This window comes from Chanodichthys erythropterus, chromosome 19, assembly GCF_024489055.1.
Source record: "Chanodichthys erythropterus isolate Z2021 chromosome 19, ASM2448905v1, whole genome shotgun sequence".
Taxonomy (NCBI): domain Eukaryota; kingdom Metazoa; phylum Chordata; class Actinopteri; order Cypriniformes; family Xenocyprididae; genus Chanodichthys; species Chanodichthys erythropterus.
The window spans coordinates 23,379,199-23,403,565 of NC_090239.1; the positions used below are offsets into that span (position 1 = coordinate 23,379,199).

Here is a 24,367-nt window from a genome sequence, read left to right on the forward strand (position 1 = left end):
AACATATTTCCAAAACCTAGTTCTTCTAACTTATTCCGTAAAAGCTCATGGTATTTGATTATCAGGGAATGTACGAACTGATAAAATGTTCTATACATTGCTTAATTGCAATAAATAATAAAATGCATAAGGTAATTATGCACGGCAGTGAATTCATTTGCTCTAAAATTTTGATATTTTAGCCATTTTATGATCTGTAAAGGGATAGTTCGCCCAAAAATGAAAAAAAAATTAATCAAAAAATCATCATTTACTCACTCTCAAGTTGTTTCAAACCTGTATAAATGTCTTTGTTCTGCTGAACAAACAGGAAAGGAATTGGAAGAATGTTGAGATCTCGGAAAGAAAAATACTATGGTAGTCAATGGGGGGTGAGATCTGCTTGATTAAATATCTTCTTTTGTGTTCAGCAGAAGAAAGAAATTCATACAGGTTTTGGAACAACTTAAGGGTGAGTAAATGATGACAACGTTTTCATTTTTGGGTGAACTGTCCCTTTAAAGGACCTTTTGTTATTCTGTCTGTTGTTATTCCATCGCATACTACAGTATGTAGAACGGGTAGTAGTCTATACTAACTGTGAAGAAGACGACACACTTTCCATGGTGAGCTGGTCATGTGACAATGTTTTCTGAATGTTCAGCTTACTATCGAGTCTACTACACTGGAGTGAACTTCGCTCAGTTCACTGACTTGTCAAACAAACATCAGATTGAATCTGAGGTAAAGTATTATAAGCGTTCATGCAACATTTTCACTCTGTTTCGCCTGAAAACAACTTTTTGTACTTTCAGTTTCGCTATAGTAGTTTATAACAGATTGTGTGGCTGAACTTGGACTGGAGACAGAAAGTATGGAGATAACATTTATTGGAAAGCGTGCTTTGGTGACTGGAGCTGGCAAAGGTAAGCTTTAACACTTAAAGGGACAATGACAGTTTTACCATCATTTACTCACCCTCCTACGACCTAACGTACATTCTATGGTATTCTTTGGAATAATGGTGATTGGTGATGGTTTCTCTGTTGTCCCATATAGCGACTAAAGATGCATCAAAATTCTCATACAAGTATAATATAAATGGTTCAAATACAACTCATGCTAAATAAGTTATCTGGAGTCATATGTAGGGATTTTGTGAGAGACAGCGACATGTAAGCAAGTCTTGACATTTGCCAAAACCACCAAAAAATGTGTGAACTAAATAACCATTGTGAATTATTTTAACATTAAAGCTAGCAATAAGCATAAAATCCCTCCCTCCCTTCAGAGCCACTCCTCTAAAGCCACGCCTCCTCCAAAACACATGAACGCGCACAACCAGAGCAGAGTCTGCAACATAACAACACAAAATAATAATGAACAACTTTAAGAGCTCTGACCTGGTGTTTATGAAAAACACTGCTTTAAGGGTAAAACATGAATAGATTTATTTAGTTTGGGTGAATGTGATTATGATTAAAGTCACCATTAAATCAAAATGGACAATTATTTTTATATATATTAGTAATTATTATAAGTGATATATCCACACACATCATTTTTAAAATCCATGTTCCTCATAATCTTTAATCAAAATATCTTCCCCTCCCTCTTGCATCTCTTCTCTGATGATGAGGGCGGGGCAACCTGTCACTACATTTGTTCTTGTTTGAAGAAGCCATTGCACTCAGATAAACTGTACATCACAATAGGGAAGAAAAGACTAGCGCAATTTACATGTGGTTTAGTGTAAGTTAATATATCAAAACATAACATTATTAAAGGGGGGTGGCAGTTTCTGCCAATCTCATGTTAATCTTGAGTACATATAGAGTAACAATGCATCCTTCATATCTCCGAAAAGTCTTTAGTTTTGTTATATTTATAAAAGATAGATACTCTAAACCGAGTCTTTCCGAAAAAATCTGAGATCTTGGAGGCGTGTCTTCCGTCAGTGCCGTGGGCGGAGCTAAAGAGTCACGAGCGCATGCAGCTTCTGCGCAGAGATCGCATGCTAGCTGCGACATCATTATAAACAAAAAGGGAACAAAAACGTTCGTGTTGTTTACATTATATGCACTTGTGCATCGATTGCCTCAAAACACAGACATCTGATGCAGCTTTACTCACCGCAGTCTGCAAATCCTGCGCTGATCTGGGACTTGTTTACAAAGTATTCGTCACGAATTCCCGGGAATAAACATACATGCACAACTCCGTTGCTGCCTCGGAAAACAAACTTCATCCTCTGTTTCCTTAACGCTGGGTTTTTGGGAAGCTGAAATAGGTAATCTTTCCCTCACAACCAAAAACACACTCCTTTGTTTACAGGAGCTGCATCACATTTCAGAGGCTGCGTCCTTCGGAGATCGCACTTGAAGGCTGCATACTTCATCAAGGATGTCATATTTAAGAAAAGTAACCGTAATAAAATTAACTGATTTTCACTGTGAGGTGTAAAATACTGTAATTTCTTTCTTACGTTGCAATCTAACGGTTATTTTTCTTAAATGAGACTGATGATGTATGCAGCCTTCAAAGGGTGCAGCCCCTGAATTGGGACAGAGCCATTGTTGAAAAATCTCTCGGCTTCTGTATCCCGAACGAAATGCGTTGATGGGCGTGCCCTTGCTCTGGGTGATGTGTAGAGATGTTCCGATACCCCTTTTCCATTCCCGATACCGATTCCGATACCTGAGCTCAGGGTATCGGCCGATACCGAGTACCGATCCGATACCTGGGTGTGTATCTGTATATATATATATTACTAGCCCTGTATGAATTGATAGAATTATTTATGGTGTGCTTCAGACTTATCCCTTAATAAAACAAGAACAAAAACATACAGTGAACTAGAGTATTTTTATTATCTGACATACATTTGTCAGTTATATTATTTATTTATTTTAAGTGAAAAAGAACTTCAAACGCAGCCACAAATCTAACACTGTAAACTCAAAAAGGTATATTAGTTTTACAATATAACTATAAAAACAGTGCAACAAATAAATCTAGGAATATAATTAGGCTATACAAGAAAATAATCTCTTTGAAACCTGAAGTCCAGAAACAATTTTGTTAAATAAAAATCTCACGTTTTCGACGACTGACAGCAGCTGGTCATCCAGAACAATAAACCCGACAATTTTGTCGGTTATCTTTTATTTGTCTTTTGAAAACTTTTCTCTTTGTTTGAATGAAGCTGGCACGCCTCATCCTTCTCCATCTTAAGTGCGTCAAACGCCCAAATCGCTCAATTCGCACCGCGTCATTCATGCGAATCGCGCCGCAGGAAGTCAATTCACGTCTTTGAAATTTTCGTAGTATCGGAATCGGAACAACCCTAGTGATGTGTGTGCGTTTTATCAGGGAGAAATGCCTATACAAGGAAATCCGCCCTCTTTTGACGTCATACAGGACACACTCGAAAAAAACTCTCAGAATCCTGTACCAAAACCGGAAGTTTCGGCACAAAAATACTCCGTCATACGTCCAACTCGTGTTTTGAAACGTTGGCCATGTTTAGCATGATAATGCAATAAAAAAAAAGGTGAGTATGCATGAAATAGCATTACCCCCCCCCCCCCCCCCCCCTTTAAAAATATCTTCTAAACTCATACAGGTTTGGAACAACATGATGTTTCCTTTAACAGTGCATAATAAGTGCATTTTAAGCTTGCTTTGAACTTTCCAAATTAGTCTTGTTAAGTATAATGACACACCAGATCGTTGACTTTACCTCAATGCCTCCTAGGGATTGGACGGGCCACGGCACTGGCTCTGGCACGCTGTGGGTCAGAGGTCACGGCTGTCACACGCACTAAGGCTGACCTGGATAGCCTAGTGCAGGAGGTAACGACCCCTCGGTCACGGTCCAACTCATCCCTGAGACAAAACCCCGTGGATCAATTGTCTCCCAGCATGCATCAATTCTATCGCATTCTTCAGCATCCCAAGAGAGCCTGCTGCTCCTTTATGCGTATAGGCTTCATTCAGCCAGAGTGTGACAATAGAAAATCTCTTTGTAACGTGTGATGCGTTTGATCCCCAGTGTCCCTCCATTAAGCCGGTGTGCGTGGACCTGTCGGACTGGGATGCCACAGACCGGGCGCTGAAAGACGTCGGTCCGGTGGATCTTCTGGTGAACAATGCAGCCTGTGCTAAACTTCAGCCCTTCCTCGAAGTCACGCCAGATCAGTTTGACATGTAGGGCTTTGTAATATCACTCTCACTCTGTCATTTGTGTTTTAAAGTAGTCAGACTGCATTTGTGATGGCTTTTGCAGGTCTTTCAATGTCAATGTGAAAGCTGCCCTTCATGTTGCTCAAGTAAGTTTTATAATTTAATAATGAGTTTTATAAACACTACACTAACACTTTTAATAATGTTGTGTGTATTTATTGTAGATAGTGGCACGAGGAATGAAGGTCAGAGGGACTGGAGGATCCATTGTGAACATCTCGAGTCAAGCCTCACAGTGTGCTCTGAAAGATCATGCCGTTTACTGTGAGTGCACCGATGTCTAATCTTATTTATCACATTCATGCAAGCGTGAATATTATCCCAGACCTATCTGTTTGCCCTGGGAGAGAATGATTTTGTCCAAGATCTTGTACTTTTTTTTTTTTTACAACATGCACTCTTTTCATCAATTAGAATCCAATCCGATTTCAGATTCGGGAAGTTTTGTTTATATGAATCCTAGATGTTGCATATTTATTTACATGTGCATTACCGATCAAAAGTTTGGAATAATCAAGTTTTTTTAATGTTTTCTGAAAGAAGATCATTCTAATATGCTGATTTGTTGCTTAAGAAAAAAAAATGTATATTGTTATCCATGTTGAAAATGTTTTGTGAAAACCGTGATGCACATTCAAAAGATAAAAAAAACAAAACATACATTTATTTAATAAATGTAATAAATATAATACATTTATTCTGCATGGATGCATTAAATTAATCAGAAGTGACACTAAAGTAAAGAGATTTATAATCCTTACAAAAGATTCTATTTCAAATAAATGCTGTTCATCAAGTAATCCTGATTTTCACACAAATATTAAGCAGCAAAAATGGTTTTCAACATTGATAATAATAAGAACCATTATTAAATATAGCTGCAAGCAGCAATACCGGGGTCAAGCCGAATAAGGGCAGAAAAGGAAATATTTGATCATGAGGTTAGGATCAAGCTGTTTAAATGACATCAGTTAAAGCACTTATATCATGGTTTATCATTTCTGAGCAGTAGGTGGTGCTATGATGAAACTCTGCATGCACCCTCAAGTCATGCCTGTGATGACATGTACCAAGTTTTCTGTCAATACACAAAACTTTTGCAAAGATCCAGCCACATATCCATTTTGGTGTGTTCGCAGTCGAATTTGTTCATGCAGTATAAAACAACGAAAAATCTTTTAATAACTTTTTATCATGAGTGTCTGTAGATGCTACATACCAAATTTCATACAAATCGGAAATTTTGTAGGAGATGAAAATTTTGTAGGAGGAGTTCGAAAAAGTAGGTTTTGAATTAAATTTGATATGGTGGACATTAAGTATGGTAGAATATGGCAAATTTGGTATCGTAGGATTCGGCATAAGCCAATGAATCTGATGATGTAAGTTAAATTACAATATATTGAATTTTGAAAGCATATGAAGCATTTCATATATCTCATTATATCTCTTGATCACTAGGAGGCGCTGACCTAAAACTTTACAGGTCCTCTCAGAACATGGTGTTGATGAATCATACCAAGTTTCATAACGATACGTTCATGCATTCGTAAAACATTTTTATGACAAAATTCAAAATGGTCGACAAAAGAAAATTGGATATCGTTCTACTCAGTATGCCTCAAGGAATCTAAAGAGACCATTTTAGGACAAGGAATTCAAAAGTCATTTTTTCTATTTCGGTACCAGTAGGTGGCGCTGTGACGATACTATGCATGTACATCCAAGTCATGCCTGTAATGACATGTACCAAGTTTGGTGTCAATACACCAAATCATTGCGAAGATACAGCATCAAATCCATTTTTGCGTGTTCGCCAAATTTCATAATTTTTTACCCAACAGTTCTATGGGCTGCCATAGACTCGAGAGGAAGAAGAAGAAGAAGAAAACTAATAATTTTGGTGCTTGACTACTAATTAATGAGCACCAATAATAACTGAGCAGCAAATCATCATATTAGAATGATTTCTGAAGGATCATGTGACACTGAAGACTGGAGTAATGATGCTGAAAATTCAGCTTTGATCACAGGAATAAATTACACTTTACTAAATATTCACATATAAAACAGCTGATTTACATTATAATAATATTTCACTGTTTTTACTGTATTTTTTAACAAATAAATGCAGCCTTGGTGAGCAGAAGAGACTGTTTCAAAAACATTTTAAAAAATCTATTATTCCAAACTTTTGACCAGTAGTGTATGTCAGGAGAGCTTTTTTGTTTTAACATTATTTAGTAAATATTCAACTGTGCAGTATATAAGATGTGAGGTGTAAATTAACATACGCACGTTCGTAAGAGGGTTAATTTTGTGATAATGATCAGCTGACTGTACTTACCAACTAAGTACATGGATGTGAAATATTGATTTCAGTTTAAATTATTTTATTACAGTATATATGACAGACATGAAGTAGCACAGCTATTAGAACATTAGTTTCTGGTTTTTCATTATACAAAAACATTTGACCACAGAACTGAGATCAATCATAATCTTTACATTTCGCAAGTTAATGGTCATATTTTTCTTTGCATTACTGCAGAATGCTCTTGAAAACCATCTGGTGCTCTTCGTGTGTTGGCCAAAAATTGCCACGAAAAACGAAAAAATTCTTTTTTTTTTTTTTTTCAATTAATTAATGTACTATATTTTAGTTTGATAATGTATTTTTATTTTTAGGGGATTTTGTGTTACTAAATTATAATTTACGCTGTAGTTATAATCCATTGATTTACTTTTTGAACACAGACCCGCAAATAAAATTTCAGACTTTCTTGAGCCCAGACTTCATTTTGATCTCTTTTCGAAGATGACGCTTGACAAATTATTGCTGAGGTGAAAAAAAGTTAACTTAAAAAAGTTACTGAATTTTATGTTTATTGTTATGAAAAATGCACAAAAATACTATTTTCAATTTTTATATGAAATATATATTTTCAAAAACATGTTTTACTCTAAAACTGCACAAAAATCCAAGCCATAAATCTAAACAAGTTGTGTTCCAAATTTGAGCTTGATATCTGAAAAAAATGAGCTTTCAGTAATATATTGTTTGGATGCAGTACCAACAGTTTCCACTAGATGCAATTCGTCTCCCATTCATTTCCAGTGTGCTCATTTTTGACCATGTGACACAATTGTGACTATTTTTTCAGGACCTTCTCTGATCATGTCCATGATTTTGTGTGTGTGTGTGTGTGTGTGTGTGTGTGTGTGTGTGTGTGTTCACATATTAAGTGCCAAAACATTTACAAAGTTTCATACCGTTCTAATGAAGTAAAAAATTTCCGGGTCAAAAATGACCAAAGAGCACCAGATGGTTAAATATATAACCAAGTTCAAATTCTGAATCAAACTTAAGTATCTCATATGGAAGTGCACTTTTGAATGAATCGTTTGTGTTTTATGAAGGCGCCACAAAAGGAGCGCTGGACATGCTGACCAGAGTGATGGCGCTGGAGTTGGGGCCGTATCAGGTTAATCACAGATAGTCACTTGAGTTTTGTCAGATCATGCTTGTGAAATCATTGTTGTTTACAGCTTTGTGAAAATAAATCGTGCATTGCGGTGCTCAGTCTTGCCAGGAGGCTTCACGCCAGTCAACAACCACCCTCTTTAAAAAATATAAATCTGTTTGCTAAATGTCTCAAATCGGCTATTAAATGTTCGGGTGTGCCCTGTAATTACTTGAAGAAGTGAATGTAATTGCTAACAGGCAATAATGCATATTATGACCAAGTGCATCATTGCCATAAATTATGTGGATGGTTGGGACGTGTGTTAATATTCAGCAGCGTGTTGTTTTTCCTGATCATATTAACATCAGAGTATGACAAACTGCTTTGTTCTTGGAGCATAACATTAATTGAAATCCATAAGTCATAATGCCTGTCAGTCATGTAATTCATAAGGATATAACATCTTCAGGCCAGTATTGTTTTTCTCTTGAGAGCTGGATCGCTAATGAACAATTTGGACATCATTTCCATCTCGGCCTGAACGCTGTTTTAACTCTTTACATGAATAGCAAATTATGATGATTGTTATTAATGATAATAACAACCGTAATATTTTTTTAAATATAAATGTGATATTTAGTAATATTTTATAAGAATTATTATTAAATCAAAATATTTAAAAATATATAAAAAACTGTAAATACACCAAAATGGGTAACATTGTTGCAGATTTAGTCTAAATTAAGCTATTATTATATTGTAATATAATGATTGCTATAATTTAATGTAATTATTAAATATTAAAAATATAAAAACAGTAAATACACTAAAATGTGTTTTGTTGTATTTTCTGCTTTTATGTTATTTAAATGTATTATTATTGTTGTTATTAAAACCAAATGCTGGTTTGTAGTTATTGGTAAACATATTTACCATAAATATGTATTCTAAAATAATAATAATAATAATAATAATAATTCATATTGTTGATATGTATTATTATTACTACATTTAGTTTAAGTTAAATTTGATTAAAAAATGATTAATGTAAAATCAAATCTTTGAGTTTTCTCATATATATATATATTGAAACGAAAGTGTTTGTTCTCATGATTGATGGATAACTTTATGCATCTTTCATGTGAATTTAGCACTTCTTATGTAATCTGACCTCGACAGATAAGAGTGAACTCAGTGAACCCGACCGTGGTGATGACAGAGATGGGGAAGATCGGCTGGAGTGACCCAGAAAAGGCCAAGAGCATGACATCACGCATCCCGCTGGGTAAATTTGCAGGTAAGCCTGTGTTTTTAGGTCACCATAACAGAAATTAAAATCACCATGCTTCTTTTCCTGTGTTTCACACAGTTGCTTCAATAATCAAGATTGATATGCCAATGCATTTCGCCTGAGGTCAGTTAAGTTTTAGTGGTGTGGTCAGATGACGAATACACATCCACACTCCAATCCAGAAGGGGGCGCATATGGTAATGCATTGTACCACTTTTAAACAGCATTACCCACCAATAATCGCAATAAGCTCTGTGTTTTGTTACTTTTGGTAATAAATCTTTCAAATTCTGTCCATTTTATCACGAAATTCAAACAATAAATGCCGTTTTGATGCTTTTTGATGTGGCCTAACAGTATAGGCGCCTCAGTTCAAGCGGCAGAGCGGAGCATGAGCAAAGTCCCTTTCAAGGAAAGTCTGTTCACTCGGTCATATTTGCAAAGCCTCCAGGCAGCTATTTCGGGCATCCAAGTCCTATTTATTTGAATGGAGGAATCCTGAAATCTCAAAAAATGCTTGGCGAACTCGCAATTAAATAACATATTTCAAATCAGCAACAAAATCTGACATGAACAGCCCCATAAATGTGTTTCTTATGCTCAAATAGCATTAAAAAAGCTTATTTTTCAGGCCGATGTGTGAGTCTCAAGTTCCTGTGGGAACCGGAGCTTCTAACGGCAGCTGCAGTGACGCAATGGCTTTATCAATCAGCGATTGGCTCTTTTACTTAGAAGGCGGGACGTATTCTGCCATTTTGCGCATTGCAGTTTCTCCCATTCACAACTAATAGTAGTGAACACTCTTTCTATATCTTTTGCGATCATTCCTGAATGAACATGAATGAACATCTGAAGGTATGTTGAAAGATACAGTACAACTTACTGAAACATATAATATCTCAAGTAATCGATCAAATAGTGTTTCAACCGCGGAAAGACGTCAATAAAACAGCTTGTAAACAATGTCACATAGTACCTCAGAAAAGCCATTCGTCATTTCGATAGAAAAATTAACTATTTCGCTAAATATATTAGCCTTTAAATTTTACTTAACCTGTTGGCGATGTCTTAATTATTTAATGCATGTTTAAATTATTCCATGTTATGACAGCCACTGTGTAAAAGATTATATTTCAACAACGAATTGGAGAAACATAGTTTTATAATTACATATAGAAGTTAATGCAAAAACTGTCTTATGTGCAATTTACATGTTTAATTTTTTTTTTTATTATTATTATATGAGTGTTGATGATTATATATAAAAATATATAGCAACTGAATTTAATAGTTTGGGCTCTGTTGTTAATTGAAATCTTTAATATTATAGTAATGTGCAAGTAAGGGCTCCTTATATAGTTTACAGCATTAGCAGAGATAGATGTTTTATCCTTAATTTAAAGACAGAAACAGAGTTTGTTCAGTTAAACACTGTTTAATAATAATAAAAAAATAAACAAATGTTTGTCCTTAAGTGCTAATGTTGAATCCCTTCTTCTGTTGGGTTATTTAATGTGTCTCTCTCTGCATTTTGGGATTTAGCAAAGATTGTGTAAGCTCATTTTAGTGGCAGACTGTGAAACACATGGCTTGTGAAACAAGCAAATCGTCCTCAATTTTCTAGTGTGTTTCTGTTCTGTTTGTCAAACGCAGTAATGCTCCAGCATCTTTCTTCTTGTGTTGTTTAGAAGTGGAGGATGTGGTCAACTCCATCCTCTTCCTCCTCAGCGATAAGAGTGCCATGACCAATGGAGTGATCCTGCCTGTGGATGGAGGGTTTCTGGCTTGCTAAACATCATCAAGCGCAGGAGATTGAGCCTGGAGGGACGCATTTCACCTGTTACAACACTTCATATTCGCAACGTGTCATCATTTACTCTTCTTTATTGATTTTTTTCTCTGTTCTTCAAACAAAGCTATTATGGAATATGGAGCATCGGTTGCTCTTATAGTGGCATTTTTGTAACTGTATGGAAACGAGCAGCATGAACATTCCACTAAATATCTCCTTTGGTGTCCGAATATTGTGTAAATGATAACAGAGGGTGAACTGTTCCTTTAAATGCAACACACTAGACAAGCTTGCATAATTAGCAAGACATTAAACTGAATTGAAGCGTTTAAGAGCTGTTGCTTTATTGACCTCCTCATATGTTCCTCATGAGACTGTGAAGGTCTCTCCTTCTAGCCACTTCCAGTTGCCATGACAATACAGTGGATTTTATGTCCTGTAGTATCATGTACGGCCAGAAGAGATCAGCATTCACACTCACAGTGTAGTGATTAAATCCAGATATCTTGACCAAATTTATTTGCATAGCGCTTTTCACAATGCACATTGTTTTGTTTATAATATCTTAATATCTTCAAGTCGCTTTTAGCAGATTAGAGCTGTTATAATATACTTTATATTTTCAATGAAGCAAGCAATCAAGCAGTCGAGATGTGCTGTATATCATGAGTGTACTGTGATATACTTATATGTGACCACAAAACCAGTCATAAGGGTCAGTTTTTTGAAATTATTTTGATTTATACATCATCTGAAAGTTGAATACATAGGTTTTCCATTAATGTATGGTTTGTTATGATTGGTCGAGATACAACTATTTGCAAATCTGGAATCTGAGGGTGCAAAAAAATCTAAATATTGAGAAAATCACCTTTTGAAGTTGCACCAAATGAAGTCCTTAGCAATGCATATCCACTCACAAAAATATATTTTTGATATATTTATAGTAGGAAATTTACAAAATATCTTCATGGAACATGATCTTAATATCCTAATGATTTTTGGCATAAAAGAAAAATCAACAATTTTGACCCATACAATGCTATTGCTACAAATATATCCATGCAACTTATGACTAGTTTTGTGGTCCAGGGTCACATATATCCAACTTTACAGTTTACATTTTGCTACAATATAAACATTCAAGCAGCCAAGATTTGCTGTATTGCTATTATAGCCTTATAGGCCTAAAATGGGACCTATAATGCCCCTTTTACAAGATGTATTATAAGTCTCCAGAATGCATCTGTGAAGTTTCAGCTCAAAATCCCCCACAGATCATTTATTATAGCTTGTCAAATTTGCCACTATTTGGGTGTGAGCAAAAACACGGCATTTTTGTGTGTGTCCCTTTAAATGCAAATGAGCTGCTGCTCCCGCCCCCTTTCCAGAAGAGGGCGGAGCTTTAACAGCTCAACAACAACAAAGCTGGAGAATCTCACGCAGCCAAATTGAGGATTGTCAGTAACGGTGTTCAGTTCAATTTATTAAATGAAGTAAAGCACAGGGTCAAAAGTGTAAGGGTAAAACATGAATAGATTTATTAATTAATGCATTCCTCATCTAAAACATTTTTTTTTTGTAAATATACTATCTTACATCATGGAAATGTCTTTTGGCAGCTGTGAAGATCATCATCTTTTTTGTCCATTTTGAGTTATTTACAAAGTTAGGTGAGAGAAAGGAAGTGCTGCAGCACCGATACTGTTAGTGACCACGTAGACAACTCGCACCCAACAGCCAATCACGTCACGGACGAACGCCCACACTCACGCCACATGCAGACACGTACTAACAAGGTTTCCGTAGCGGGAACGATCAAGAACAAATGCCCATGCATGTCCTTCAATTAAAGAGACATTCAGGCTTCTCGTTGTGGCATGCAAGTCATTTGTTCAAAGAGATTTTAGATTGTGAAACTGTAACATAAACCCTTCATCACAGATCAGGATCAAAGTTGTTCATCTGTACATAGAAAACTAGAAAAGAAACAAAAACACTAACTTCATCAATTAGTTTGTATCGACATAAAAGTAGAGACACAAAGTTCACAGTTTTCTTCTCCAGTGATTGGAATGGCCAAGTTGTTAAAGAGTTGAGAAGAAGAAAATATCTAGTGTTCATGACTGCTTTGAAGTCAATATGAAATCAAACAGACCCTATTTAATCTTTGTAGTCTATCATCAACTTACAAAACTAAATTTACTTCCACTACAACAATTTTCACAATCCAAACAATTCCCATCGTTGCAGATGTGAAATGGGTCGCGGTTTCATGTTGACTTTAAAGGGTTAGTTCACCTAAAAATGAAAACAATGTCATTAGTTCCTCACCCTCATGTCGTTCCACACCGTAAGACCTTCATTCATCTTCAGAACACAAATTATTTTTGATGAAATCCGATGGCTCAGTGAGGACTGCATAGATGACATTTCCTCTCTAAAGATCCATTAATGTACTAAAAACATATTTAAATCAGTTCATGTGAGTACAGTGGTTCAATAATAATATTATAAAGCCACGAGAAAATTTTTGGTGTGCCAAAAACACAAAATAACGACTTTTAGAGTGATGGCCGATTTCAAAACATTGCTTCAGGAAGCTTCGGAGCATTATGAATCTTTTGAGTCTATTCGGATCGCGTGTCAAACTGCTGAAATCACGTGACTTTGGCGATCCGAATCATGATTCGACTCAAAAGATTAACCTCTTCCACTCTGAGGCATTTTTTAGATTTCCGCCTGAATTTGACAAACCCAAAGTTTAAATGTTCACCCTTCACACATACAGTGAGAGAAATGTAAAATATTGGTGTCATTGTAAAGAAAACCTCTCAAAATAACAAAATCAGACTGTAATACTTCAGAAATTACATTGTATGCATTTAAAATACTGTAATTAGCACTTAAAAAATAGGCGATTTTTGTTTTTTTTGTTTAAAATCCTGTTTTTGAAAATCTGTAAATCAGGTTCTGTTTGCTCTAGGGACCTGCTGATTGTTTTCTTTGATTCCACTAGGTGACAGCTTGTACTAGAAAAAAATATTTTGAATCTATCATCTTCTAAACAGAAGTTATTGAAATGTAACTGAAGGGAGGCAAAATGATATTTTAGCGTATGCAAGTGTTCTTTGGATTGTCCTTTGCAAAAACAGGTTTTACAGACTGCATTACCCCAAAAATCCTATTTTTATTATATGGTATAGCACTTTATTTTATTATTTATTGATTTTCTTCATTTTCATCTTTGTTTCTGAGATGCAAAACAAGTACTATGCTAAAAGGCATAAAAGAATGAGATTTTGTTTAGCGTTTTATACTTTTTATTCTCCTTTCAGGTGACACAAGACAGTATAACACATAAAATAAAATGTATGTGGTCTTTAACAATGTAAACATGATCTACATCCTCCACATTTTTATCATTCTGTGCATCACTATAATATTTTGTCCCTTGTGTTGAGAGCATCACCTTCCTCTGGCCTGTCTTGAAGATGTGAAGCTGTGGACCATCTGTGCCGGTGGTCCAGGATCTCATGCAGTATCTGAAACAAAAAATAAAAGTTGTTAGTTAGTTGTTTACAATATAATAATATACATTTTACGATTTCAAAATGTAGATTTACTCAAATTACGATTTTATTGAAGTCTGCATACTTGTATACTAATATGTATGAGTATGCATACTTATACGCAGTTTCGTCAAATGTTTTGTCAAATGTAACAGTTTATTGGCTTAGTTGCTGTGCTTTCCCATTTCAAAATAATAATTTTATCATTAAATAAGCATTAGCATTGTAAATGCAGGAATATATGAGCTTACCAGTCAAGCGCAGGGTCCTCTCGTCTCCCTCGAGAAAAGCGAGCTGTCATTTTCGCCGAATCATAACACGGCGTCACTGGTCAATGCCTCATCACGTTCAAGTACTTCAAAAACGTTTCTATCGGTGCCATTGGTACTTTTCCCTCTCCATATGCCATTTTAGAAGTCAAAACAATACACAAACTATGAAAACACATGCAAATCTTCCATCAAACAGCTCCTCTCATCACTCGCAACGCGATCACACGCCCACCACGTGAAACTGAAGCTACGGTGTGATCCCGCCTGTCTGCCTCAATGATTTGTTGAATATCTCGCCATCTGATTGGACTAGAAGTTTGATTGACATGTCCCTGGACAAATAGGATCTTTAGCTTTATACACATGCCTGATATGTATATCATCGTCATCACTGAAGGAAGCCAGACCGTTTGGATGATGGTGTGAAGATAGCGTGTTTCTTCATTCGTCTCCATTTTGTGTTTAGGACAACCGCGACATAACAGTGGATTATTTACCAATATAAGCTCACAGAAAAGTGAAAGTAGGCTCATTTGAAAGAAAACTTCATAAGGTAAAAGATGATATAGAGTTTGTGGCTGATTTTATCTTAGAGAAGCATTGAAAGGGGTAGAAATGTGATGTTTGTGTTTGTTTTTTCCACATTTATCAAATTTATTGCGCGATTCTTTTGAAGATCGTTCAAATGATGTTGTTAAAACAATAAAATAAACTATATAGCCGAATTCCTGAGAATGAGAGCTTTCTTCTGATATATGACATGTCTGTTTTATGAAATATGCGAAAAATTCATATTCATATTTATATTACCTCATCGTAGTCAAGGGGAGGGGCGTTTTTGGCATGATTGTATATTTAAGCTTTATCTTACTAATTTGTGTAACATAAACACAGAACTAATTATATTCTTTGTAAAGATTAGATTCTAAGCTTTCAAATGGTACCATATATGGGTTGGTAGTAGGGCTGGGCGATGTATCGAATGCTTTTGTCACGCGCATTTCTTCAGTAAAGCCGGTTCCCTGATTACCGCTAAATCGGCATCACCTGCTTTCAAATGAAGCGGCATTTAATAAACAGAACCGTAGTTCACTGATAAGACACGCGATATCGCGTTCAATATCGATATGTATCGCCGTCGATATTGAGCGCGATATTGCGTGTCTTATCAGTGAACTACGGCTCTGTCTATTAAATGCCGCTTCATTTGAAAGCAGGTGATGCCGATTTAGCGGTAATCAGGGAACCGGCTTTACTGAAGAAATGCGCGTGACAAAAGCATTCGATACATCGCCCAGCCCTAGTTGGTAGTATCTCCAGAAATTTTAAAACAAAATAAGTGAAAATATTGTGACGTCGTTTCGGCCCGCCCACGGGCCGGCAGAGTGGAAGAGGTTTTAATAACGCTCTGAAGCTTCCTGAAGCAGTGTTTTGAAATCGGCCATCACTATAAAAGTCGTTATTTTGTGTTTTTGGTGCACCAAAAATATTCTCGTGGCTTTATAATATTATTATTGAACCACTGTACTCACATGAACTGATTTAAATATGTTTTAGTACATTAATGGATCTTGAGAGAGGAAATGTCATTGCTCAGGCCTCATCGGATTTCAACAAAAATATCTTAATTTGTGTTCTGAAGATGAACGAAGGTCTTACGTGTGTGAGGGTGAGTAATAAATGACATTATTTTTATTTTTGGGTGAACTAACCCTTTAACGCAGACAGGAATGCTAATACTGCGAATGGTTAGCTTTGTACAAGACCATCTAAATCCCGTTTCTTTGACACGCTTCCTTTACGACACCAAGAAACACTTCCTTACGGTATGTCAACAATTACACTGTACCACTAAAACTTCTCATATAAACAATATGAAATGGAATATTACATCTCTCTGGGCGCGCGAGGCCGCGAAAAACAATCTACCTCACGGTTTCCCTCCGACTAGCCAATGGTTCGTATACATGAGATGTGCATTAGAACTTCATGGACGGCTGTCACCGAACCTGTGAGAGAAGTACAATATATTTTCCAAGAGGCTGATTAAAAATATTGTAGTTTGAGTGGGTTTGGGTGCCGGAAATCGTCATCGCTTTCTATTTCACTCAGAAGAGAGTGCAGCGCTTGCCGCGTTTTTTGACGGGCGGAGGGCAGAGGACGGCGCGGATGGCCTCGTCGAAGACCGTCTTTAGACCTCGCTGAGTCAGAGCGGAGCATTCCAGGTACTTCACGGCACCTGCGGCATAAAGACAAGAAAGTGTACCTTAAATTACTATTAGGAGAAATTTTACTTGAATACCTAAAAGTGTTCTAGAGCTGCACGATTAATCAAAATAAATACTTGTAATGAGAAATCAACAAAAAGAGAAGCGTAGTTCACCCAAAAATGAACATTAAGTAATTATTTCCACACCCGTAAGACCTTCATCTTCCGAACACAAATTAAGATATTTTTGATGAAATCCGAGAGACTTTCATAGGCGGCAATATAATCAACACTTTCAAGGTCCAGAAAGATACTAAAGACATCGTTAAAACAGTCATGTGACTGCAGTGGTTCAACCTTAATGTTATGAAGAGACGAGAATACTTTTTGCGCGCAAAAACAAAACAAAAATAACCACTTTATTCAACAGTCTCTTCTGTCATTATCTTACGCAGGTGACGCAGTAACACAGTGAAGCTTCCGTGTTTACGTCAGAATGCCAGCTCAGTATTGGCCAAAGCTAATCAGGAGCCGGCCAATAATGAGTCGGCGTTCTGATGTAGAACCTGGAAGTGCTGGACGTAATCAACGTATGAGAATGACACAGATTGTTGAATAAAGTGGTTATTTTTGTTTCGTTTTTGTGCACAAAAAGTATTCTCGTCTCTTCATAACATTAAGGTTGAACCACTGCAGTCACATGACTGTTTTAACGATGTCTTTAATACCTTTCTGGACCTTGTCGATGGACGAATCTCGGATTTCATCAAAAATATCTTAATTTGTGTTCTGAAGATGAATGAAGGTCTTACGGGTGTGGAACGACATGAGGGAGAGGAATTAATGACAGAAATTTCATTTTTGGCTGAACTAACCCTTTAAGAGCTTCCTGCAGTTTTCAAAATAAAAATTTGATGGTTTAACATCTGAAAATTAATAATTTAAATTAAGACAGCCATGAATATTAGTGTTGTAATTTTACAGTAATATTAATTTTATTTTTTTAAATTTAATATTATTTTATAGCCATATTGATTTATAATCACAAAATTTTAGCCATATTTGTGTAGCCCTACAAACAAGCACAGCAACCTGGAATTTAAAAAAACAAACTTATTTTTAAACGTAATCACACTTTTATTTTTACTTATTTATTTATTTTAGGAAAATTGCACTTAAATTTTTTCCCTGAGATAGTGCAGCCCTATACTCTACCATTCAAAACTTTAGTAAGTTTAGTAAGATTTTAAAAAATGTTTTTGAAAGAGTCTCTCCAGCTCACCAAGGCTGCATTTATTTGATCAAAAATACCATAAAATCAGTAATATTGTGAAATATTATTAAAATCTAAAATAAATAATTTCTATTTTAATATATGTTAAAATGTAATTTATTTCTGTGATCAAAGCTGAATTTTCAGCATCATTACTCCAGTCTTCAGTGTCACATGATCCTTCAGAAATCATTCTAATATGATGATTCACTGCTCAAGAAACATTAATGTTGAAAACAGCTTCATATTTTTGCGGAAACCGTCATGCATTTTATTTTTCAAGATTCTTTGACGAATAAAAAAGTTCAAAAGAACAGCATTTGAAATACTACTTTTGTATAAAATATCTTTACTGTGTCTTTTGATTAATTTAATGCATCCTTGCAGAATAAAAGCATTAATTTCTTTCGTTTAGTGAACAAGACTCTAGGATAAACTCCTGGTCTTGCATAAATCAGCCATTTACTGTTTCTGGCAGGCTGTGAGAAAACATTCACACTGGGGATACACCGACACGACAAAGAGCCCTTCTCTAGCAGCTGACGCCGGCGCTCTCAGGAAAGGCCATTTTGTTTTCTGAACATCTTTCTCCGGCTGCCGCTCCTCCCCCACGTTCCCGGCTCATGCTGGACCTCCGTCGGTAAGACAATCGGCATCTTTGTGCTGCCCACTCCACTGAGCAACTCCAACATATGACAACATAACCAGCGTCCCACTCAGCTCAATAACTCCATTATAGAAACATGCCACAGATTTCCTGCTGTCACTCATAACTCAGACACAAAGACACAGTGAAGCGAGTCTCGTTCTCTACGCACCGATCTCTCGGGCCATGGCCAGGCCTTGTGGGTAGGTGATGGGCGACAGCTTTTTGTCCCGCAGCCTCTCTATGGTGTCCTTATCATCTCGCAGGTCCAGTTTGGTGCCCACCAGGATGATGGGTGTGTTGGGGCAGTGATGTCGCACCTCGGGGTACCACTGGAGCACAGGAAATGAGTCTTATATTACATTACGGTATCAACATTTTAGCTTTCTGCCTGTTTTTTTTTCAAAAACAACTACTAACCTTTGCACGGACGTTCTCAAAGGATGCTGGGCTCACCAAAGAAAAGCATATTAAAAACACATCCTGTAGAGAAAACAGAGGGAAAATCATTCGACAGGCTGTTTTTGTTGACATACACAACCCTGATTTAATTATTTATCCACTTCCTGATGTTCTGCGGGGATAAGAGGACAATCATGTCATTTTAATAAGAATATTTGATGGCGCAAAAGATGGAATGTCATTAAACTTGGAAAAGATAAAAAAGTAGCGTCCAATGCTCAAAAAATACACCTGCCTGTAGAGAGTGATCTATATACAAAGATTCGTTTATATTTAATTCATACATTCAGGGAAGTTGTTTGACGTCACAGAATGGGTTCAAGGAGGTTTGATTTTACCTATAAATGTATGTATAATATTTATCTATACTACTGTAATATTTATACGAGTTAGATTTGGTACATGACAAAATGACATTGTACTTCATCACAGCAACTGGTTTATTAGGCTGCTGTCACTTTAAGAGCTGCCGCTGCCCAACATGACGCGCATCTCATTTCCTCACAACTCTTTAAGTCGTTATTTAACTCATTTAAGACTGCTCTTATGAGAATTCTCCACAAAACTGCATTTCATCATAATTCTGTGTGTTATTCTGAGTGTTTGTCAAGCGTGAAAGCCAAATTGATGCCAAAATGAAAGCTTTGATATAACTTTATGTGTGTCATCATCACCCAACATGACCACACCGGATCAATTTGGTGTCAGTTATGTCACATTACAAGTGATTTTGCCTAAAAATTGTCTCCAATTGTCTTTATTTACTCATTTTTGCAGCTAATTTGAACTCTAATAAATAAGTACTATAAAAAGAGAAGAATTTGATGTCACGCACCGTCTGTGGGTACGAGAGGGGACGGAGGCGGTCATAGTCTTCCTGTCCTGCTGTATCCCATAATCCAAGGTTCACTGGTTTGCCATCGACCATCACATTGGCAGAATAGTTGTCAAACCTAAAAAATGCACATTGATTTAAAGCTCAATAAAGCACTGGAGAATATTCAGAATGAGACAAATGGCAAAGCAATTACTCAGAAATACATTCCAGTGTCCGGCTCACATTTTTGGAATATCTTCCTGCAAAGCATCAGGAAACAGTTCATTAGATCTTCAGAGTGCTCAACTAATTGTCTTATTGAAATGCAAATCAGTGCTGTCACATGTGCTTCATGTCCACAGCACAACAGATCACCCATAAATCATCCCATCAGACACAAGAACCTTATGATTGTAGAAAAATATAAACAACGCATACAAAACATATACAAGAAGTAATTGGTTAGCTACAAAAATAACTTTCATTAGGCGTAACATCATTTGCCTTTATGAAGGTGTATAAACCATATGTTGAATACTTCACTCTAAAAAATGCTGGGTCATTTTAACCCAAATTTGGGTCAAATATGGACAAACTCAACCTTTGGGGTAAAATTGATCCTTGAATTTGTCAATTTTTAACCCTATAAAGCTTAATGTATAATATTATCAACATGATCAAAACTTTGCTGATGAACCTCAATCTGCTGCAGTCCTTCTGTCTCTGACTGATAGTTTAGACTTTTTTAGCAAGTAAAAGCCTTTTAGTATAATTGTAAAACCTTCAGCTCGTGTCTTTTAGCTGTGAAATCATCTCTCAATCATCATTAAAGGGTTAATTCACCCAAAAATGAACATTATGTCATTAATTCCACACCTGTAAGACCTTCGTTCATCTTCAGAACACAAATTAAGATATTTTTGATGAAATCCAAGAGGTATTTGACTCATCTATATAATCACTTTTAAGGTGCAGAAAGGTACTAAAGACATTGTTAAAACAGTCATGTGACTGCAGTGGTTTTCTCGGATTTCATCAAAAATATCTTAATTTGTGTTCTGAAGATGAATTACAGGTGTGGAACGACATGAGAGAGAAGGAATTAATTACAGGAATTACATTTTTAGCTGAACTAACCCTTTAAAAAACACATTACATTAAATGTTTTAAAATTACAGAGCTTTGATCATAAATCTAAGCATTTAAATATCATCTTACTAAGACATTATTTGCAGATATAGAGTAACGACTGATATCTATATGCATTTTATGTAAGTATCTCCTATACTGTGATAAAGATCTCAATGATTTACATTACAAGGCACTATACTATATGAGCCATAAATGTATCATATACTAGAAAGATAGATATCTCAATGACTTAAACACCAAATTCTCGCTCATATGCACACTATATACTCACACTGTAGGGATGTACTCGCCAGGGAAGGCATTTGTGGTGTAGCTGATGAGCAGACAGGTCTTCCCCACCGCCCTGAGGAAAAGCACAAGAGACAGATGAACTAGGGGTTTCTGACATGCATTAATGTGAATGTAAAGACAACTCACGGATGGAGAGGAAATAATGGTGAAAAGACCACTAAGTCATAAAATTACTTTTGCATGAAGCAGCCTTATTCATGATATAGTTCCTGCTGCTTGTGTGCTCTTTGTGTGGGTGTTAGTAAGTCAGATAGTGACAGACCCTGTCCCAGATTCACGCTGGCCGGAGGGAAACCACACGCCTGCAGAGCTCCAGTGAAACACACTAACCTCCAAGAGTCAATCAAGGACTCGTTCGTGAAGCGGATCACGAGTCACCACTTGAATGATTCACTGAACCGTTTCTTTTCAGACACGTCCGATTCGTATAGATTTGACTTTTTTGTTACAAAAATAATACAAAATATTGAAATGCAATGTTTTTTTAAGATGGTGTTGATTTTAAAATAAGATATATATATGATTTTCTGTATTTTCTTGTGAAATTATTTTTCTACAAATGTAAATGGGCATTAACTACTTTTACTAATATAACCCTTGTGCGGTCTTCGTTTGGGAAGCACGCAGAGACTTCAGGCAACAAAATGTAATTTTGTAACAAAATTATTGTTTGTTTTTTTAACAAATGTAATTTTACTATGTTTATTAATTTATTAATTACTCCACATTTGTGCAGTTTTTGGAGGATTTATCATATTTTTATATAAATAAATTAATAAATATTTTTTTAAATAGGTTTTTATACAAAAACAACTTATATGTAAAATTAACTTTATAAAAGACCCACATTTCTAACTTTCATTCATGGGGATCACATGGATAATTTGACATGGTTTAGTGTGAGATTTTTGCCCATCGTTTGGAAAATGCAGTTTTAAAAGTAAAAAAAAAGATCACTTTTACCAGTAGATTGCAGCAGAGCTCCACTATTTGCTATTTGACTGACTGAAAGACTCTTTTCACAAGTGTTTTTCAGCTGGATTCATATCTAAATATTATGAAATCACAATTATGACAATAATTTTTTATTTTTGTACTGAAAAACAAAAGTTTTTCAAAAATGTTGATTTTGAGGATGAATTTTGTCCATTTTCTAAGTGGGGTCTCATCATAATGTAACAATATTGAAAAACAGTTTTTTTTTTTTTTTTTAAATTACAAAAATACTAAACTTTAACAAAAAGTAATTTTTATTGTCATAATTGTGATTTCATAAAATTTAGATATAAATCTAACTGAAAAAAAAAAAAAAAAACTTGTGAAAAGATGTCTTTCAGTTAGTCAAATAGCAAATAGTGGAGCTCTGCTGCCATCTACTGGATGAAGTGATCATTTTTTTTTACTTTTAAAACTGCATTTTCCAAAAGATGGGCAAAGATGTTACACTAAACCATGTCAAATTATCCATGTGATCCCAGAAACGTAAATTTTACATAATATTTTTACATATAAAAAGCTGTTTTTGTACCTATTTTAAAAAAATATTTTTAAATGTATTAAAATCCTTCAAAAACTGCACAAATGTGGAGTAAAAACATTATTAAACAGAGTAAAAGTACATTTGTTTTTTAAAAAACAATTATTTTGTTACAAAATTACATTTTGTTGCCTGGTGTCTCTGGAGACCCCTAAAGACCCTGAGTGTGACTTTTTTTCTACACTAACATAAAAACAAGATACCACTCCAATTGTTTTTTATTTGTAGATCTAGAAAGTGTTAACAACTGTACAAAGTTTCATGTCATTTGGACAAAGAACATTTTTTTTTAATTTTAGCAAACGTCGTTTGGGCTCTAAAAAGACCCTATAAGGGTTAAGATAGGAAGTAGCATAAATTTAAGGCACAAAAATCTGTCCTTTGATCTTTAATGCATAAAACGCATTTTATCTTTTTTTTTTTTTTTCTGTTTTGTCTTAGTTTGTTTTGATATAACTGTTAAATGCATGTTCATTATTCAACAGATTCCTGGAAAGATAAAATAACAGAGAATCATATCCTTGAACCGATTCTTCAAAAGAACCGATTCGCTAAACGAGTCGGACTTCCCATGGATAGCAGGGAAACTATCGCTCACATGCACGCGCTCCACACACTTCTCGTGCACACTCGCGCGCGTAAGAGGGAGTGGTAACCATAGCGTTTCTTGCTTCAGGCTTTTGCCATCCAACATGGGTCAGTAGTACAACACATTCTCTCAAAAATGAAACATTTCCGTTCATTTAATGTCTAATAAACAACGAAAGCCGCACGTGCATCAGCGATTCACAATAACACACGAAGACATAAAGCAATTATACATTTTTTACGTCCCATTTTAATATCTATGCATATAAATATTTTAGTTTTACATGCATTCTGCACACACGAACATGCTTAAGATCAAATAAAGGGTGTTTCGTTAAGCAAATGATCAAATGCAAAGGCCAGAACTAGGCATCAATGCATTGCAATAATAACCCACACGGGTTTTCCAAGGATGCTCCCCTCCATCAGCTCCCAAAAACACTACTTACCCGTCGCCGACCACCACGCATTTAATCGCTTGCATTTGTGGAAAGGCAGGTTGCTTCACTTTACAGGCGTAAATGTGTTTTATTATGACACAGCTCCCACTTAACCCGAGAAATGATAGATATGTGCACAAATACGGTCACTGCCCTCTTTGCAGCAGCGGTTCTGACAGCGAACCTCACCGAGACGCTCCGGAAAAAGCCGAAGAGATTTAAAGGGACAGGAGCCCACACAGCGTTGAGTCATCGCCTCTGTCACGTGCAGCTACTAAATACTGTGCAGTACGCACTATTTACTGCATACTAGTTTATATTTAAATTTATGCAT

General features: G+C 35.8%; 2 protein-coding genes across 3 annotated transcripts; one reads left to right on the forward strand and one right to left on the reverse strand.

The window, feature by feature from the left end:
- The first annotated feature begins 563 nt into the window (after positions 1-563).
- Positions 564-11,197, forward strand: dcxr (dicarbonyl/L-xylulose reductase). 2 transcript variants are annotated; one of them, XM_067369332.1, is made up of 9 exons: positions 564-723; positions 795-905; positions 3,737-3,834; positions 4,034-4,188; positions 4,268-4,310; positions 4,389-4,488; positions 7,645-7,709; positions 8,871-8,988; positions 10,671-11,197. In XM_067369332.1, exons 2-9 carry the CDS (start codon positions 854-856, stop codon positions 10,772-10,774), a joined length of 735 nt encoding a protein of 244 aa, XP_067225433.1. In that variant the 5' UTR covers positions 564-723; positions 795-853; the 3' UTR covers positions 10,775-11,197. The 2 variants fall into 2 exon arrangements, with proteins under 2 accessions (XP_067225433.1, XP_067225434.1); XM_067369333.1 differs by having other exon boundaries at positions 564-905.
- Positions 11,198-16,637: 5,440 nt separating this feature from the next.
- Positions 16,638-24,077, reverse strand: rac3b (Rac family small GTPase 3b). Its single transcript, XM_067368806.1, has 6 exons — positions 24,043-24,077; positions 21,449-21,520; positions 20,044-20,161; positions 19,167-19,229; positions 18,919-19,078; positions 16,638-16,857 (listed from the first exon to the last, which is right to left on the reverse strand). The coding sequence occupies exons 1-6, from the start codon at positions 24,075-24,077 to the stop codon at positions 16,727-16,729; spliced, it is 579 nt and encodes a 192-aa protein (XP_067224907.1). The 3' UTR covers positions 16,638-16,726.
- Between the last annotated feature and the right edge of the window lie 290 nt (positions 24,078-24,367).

Excerpts from the sequence above, each read along its gene's own strand:
- rac3b (XM_067368806.1), bottom strand. The coding sequence starts at position 24,077 with ATGCAAGCGATTAAATGCGTGGTGGTCGGCGACGG. Across the intron at positions 20,162-21,448 it reads GGCGAGTACATCCCTACAGT|GTTTGACAACTATTCTGCCA; the intron begins GTGAGTATATAG and ends TGCATTTTTTAG. Across the intron at positions 19,230-20,043 it reads CCCTCTCGTACCCACAGACG|GATGTGTTTTTAATATGCTT; the intron begins GTGCGTGACATC and ends TTTTCTCTACAG.
- dcxr (XM_067369333.1), top strand. The coding sequence starts at position 854 with ATGGAGATAACATTTATTGGAAAGCGTGCTTTGGTGACTGGAGCTGGC. Across the intron at positions 906-3,736 it reads GGTGACTGGAGCTGGCAAAG|GGATTGGACGGGCCACGGCA; the intron begins GTAAGCTTTAAC and ends AATGCCTCCTAG. Across the intron at positions 7,710-8,870 it reads TGGAGTTGGGGCCGTATCAG|ATAAGAGTGAACTCAGTGAA; the intron begins GTTAATCACAGA and ends TGACCTCGACAG.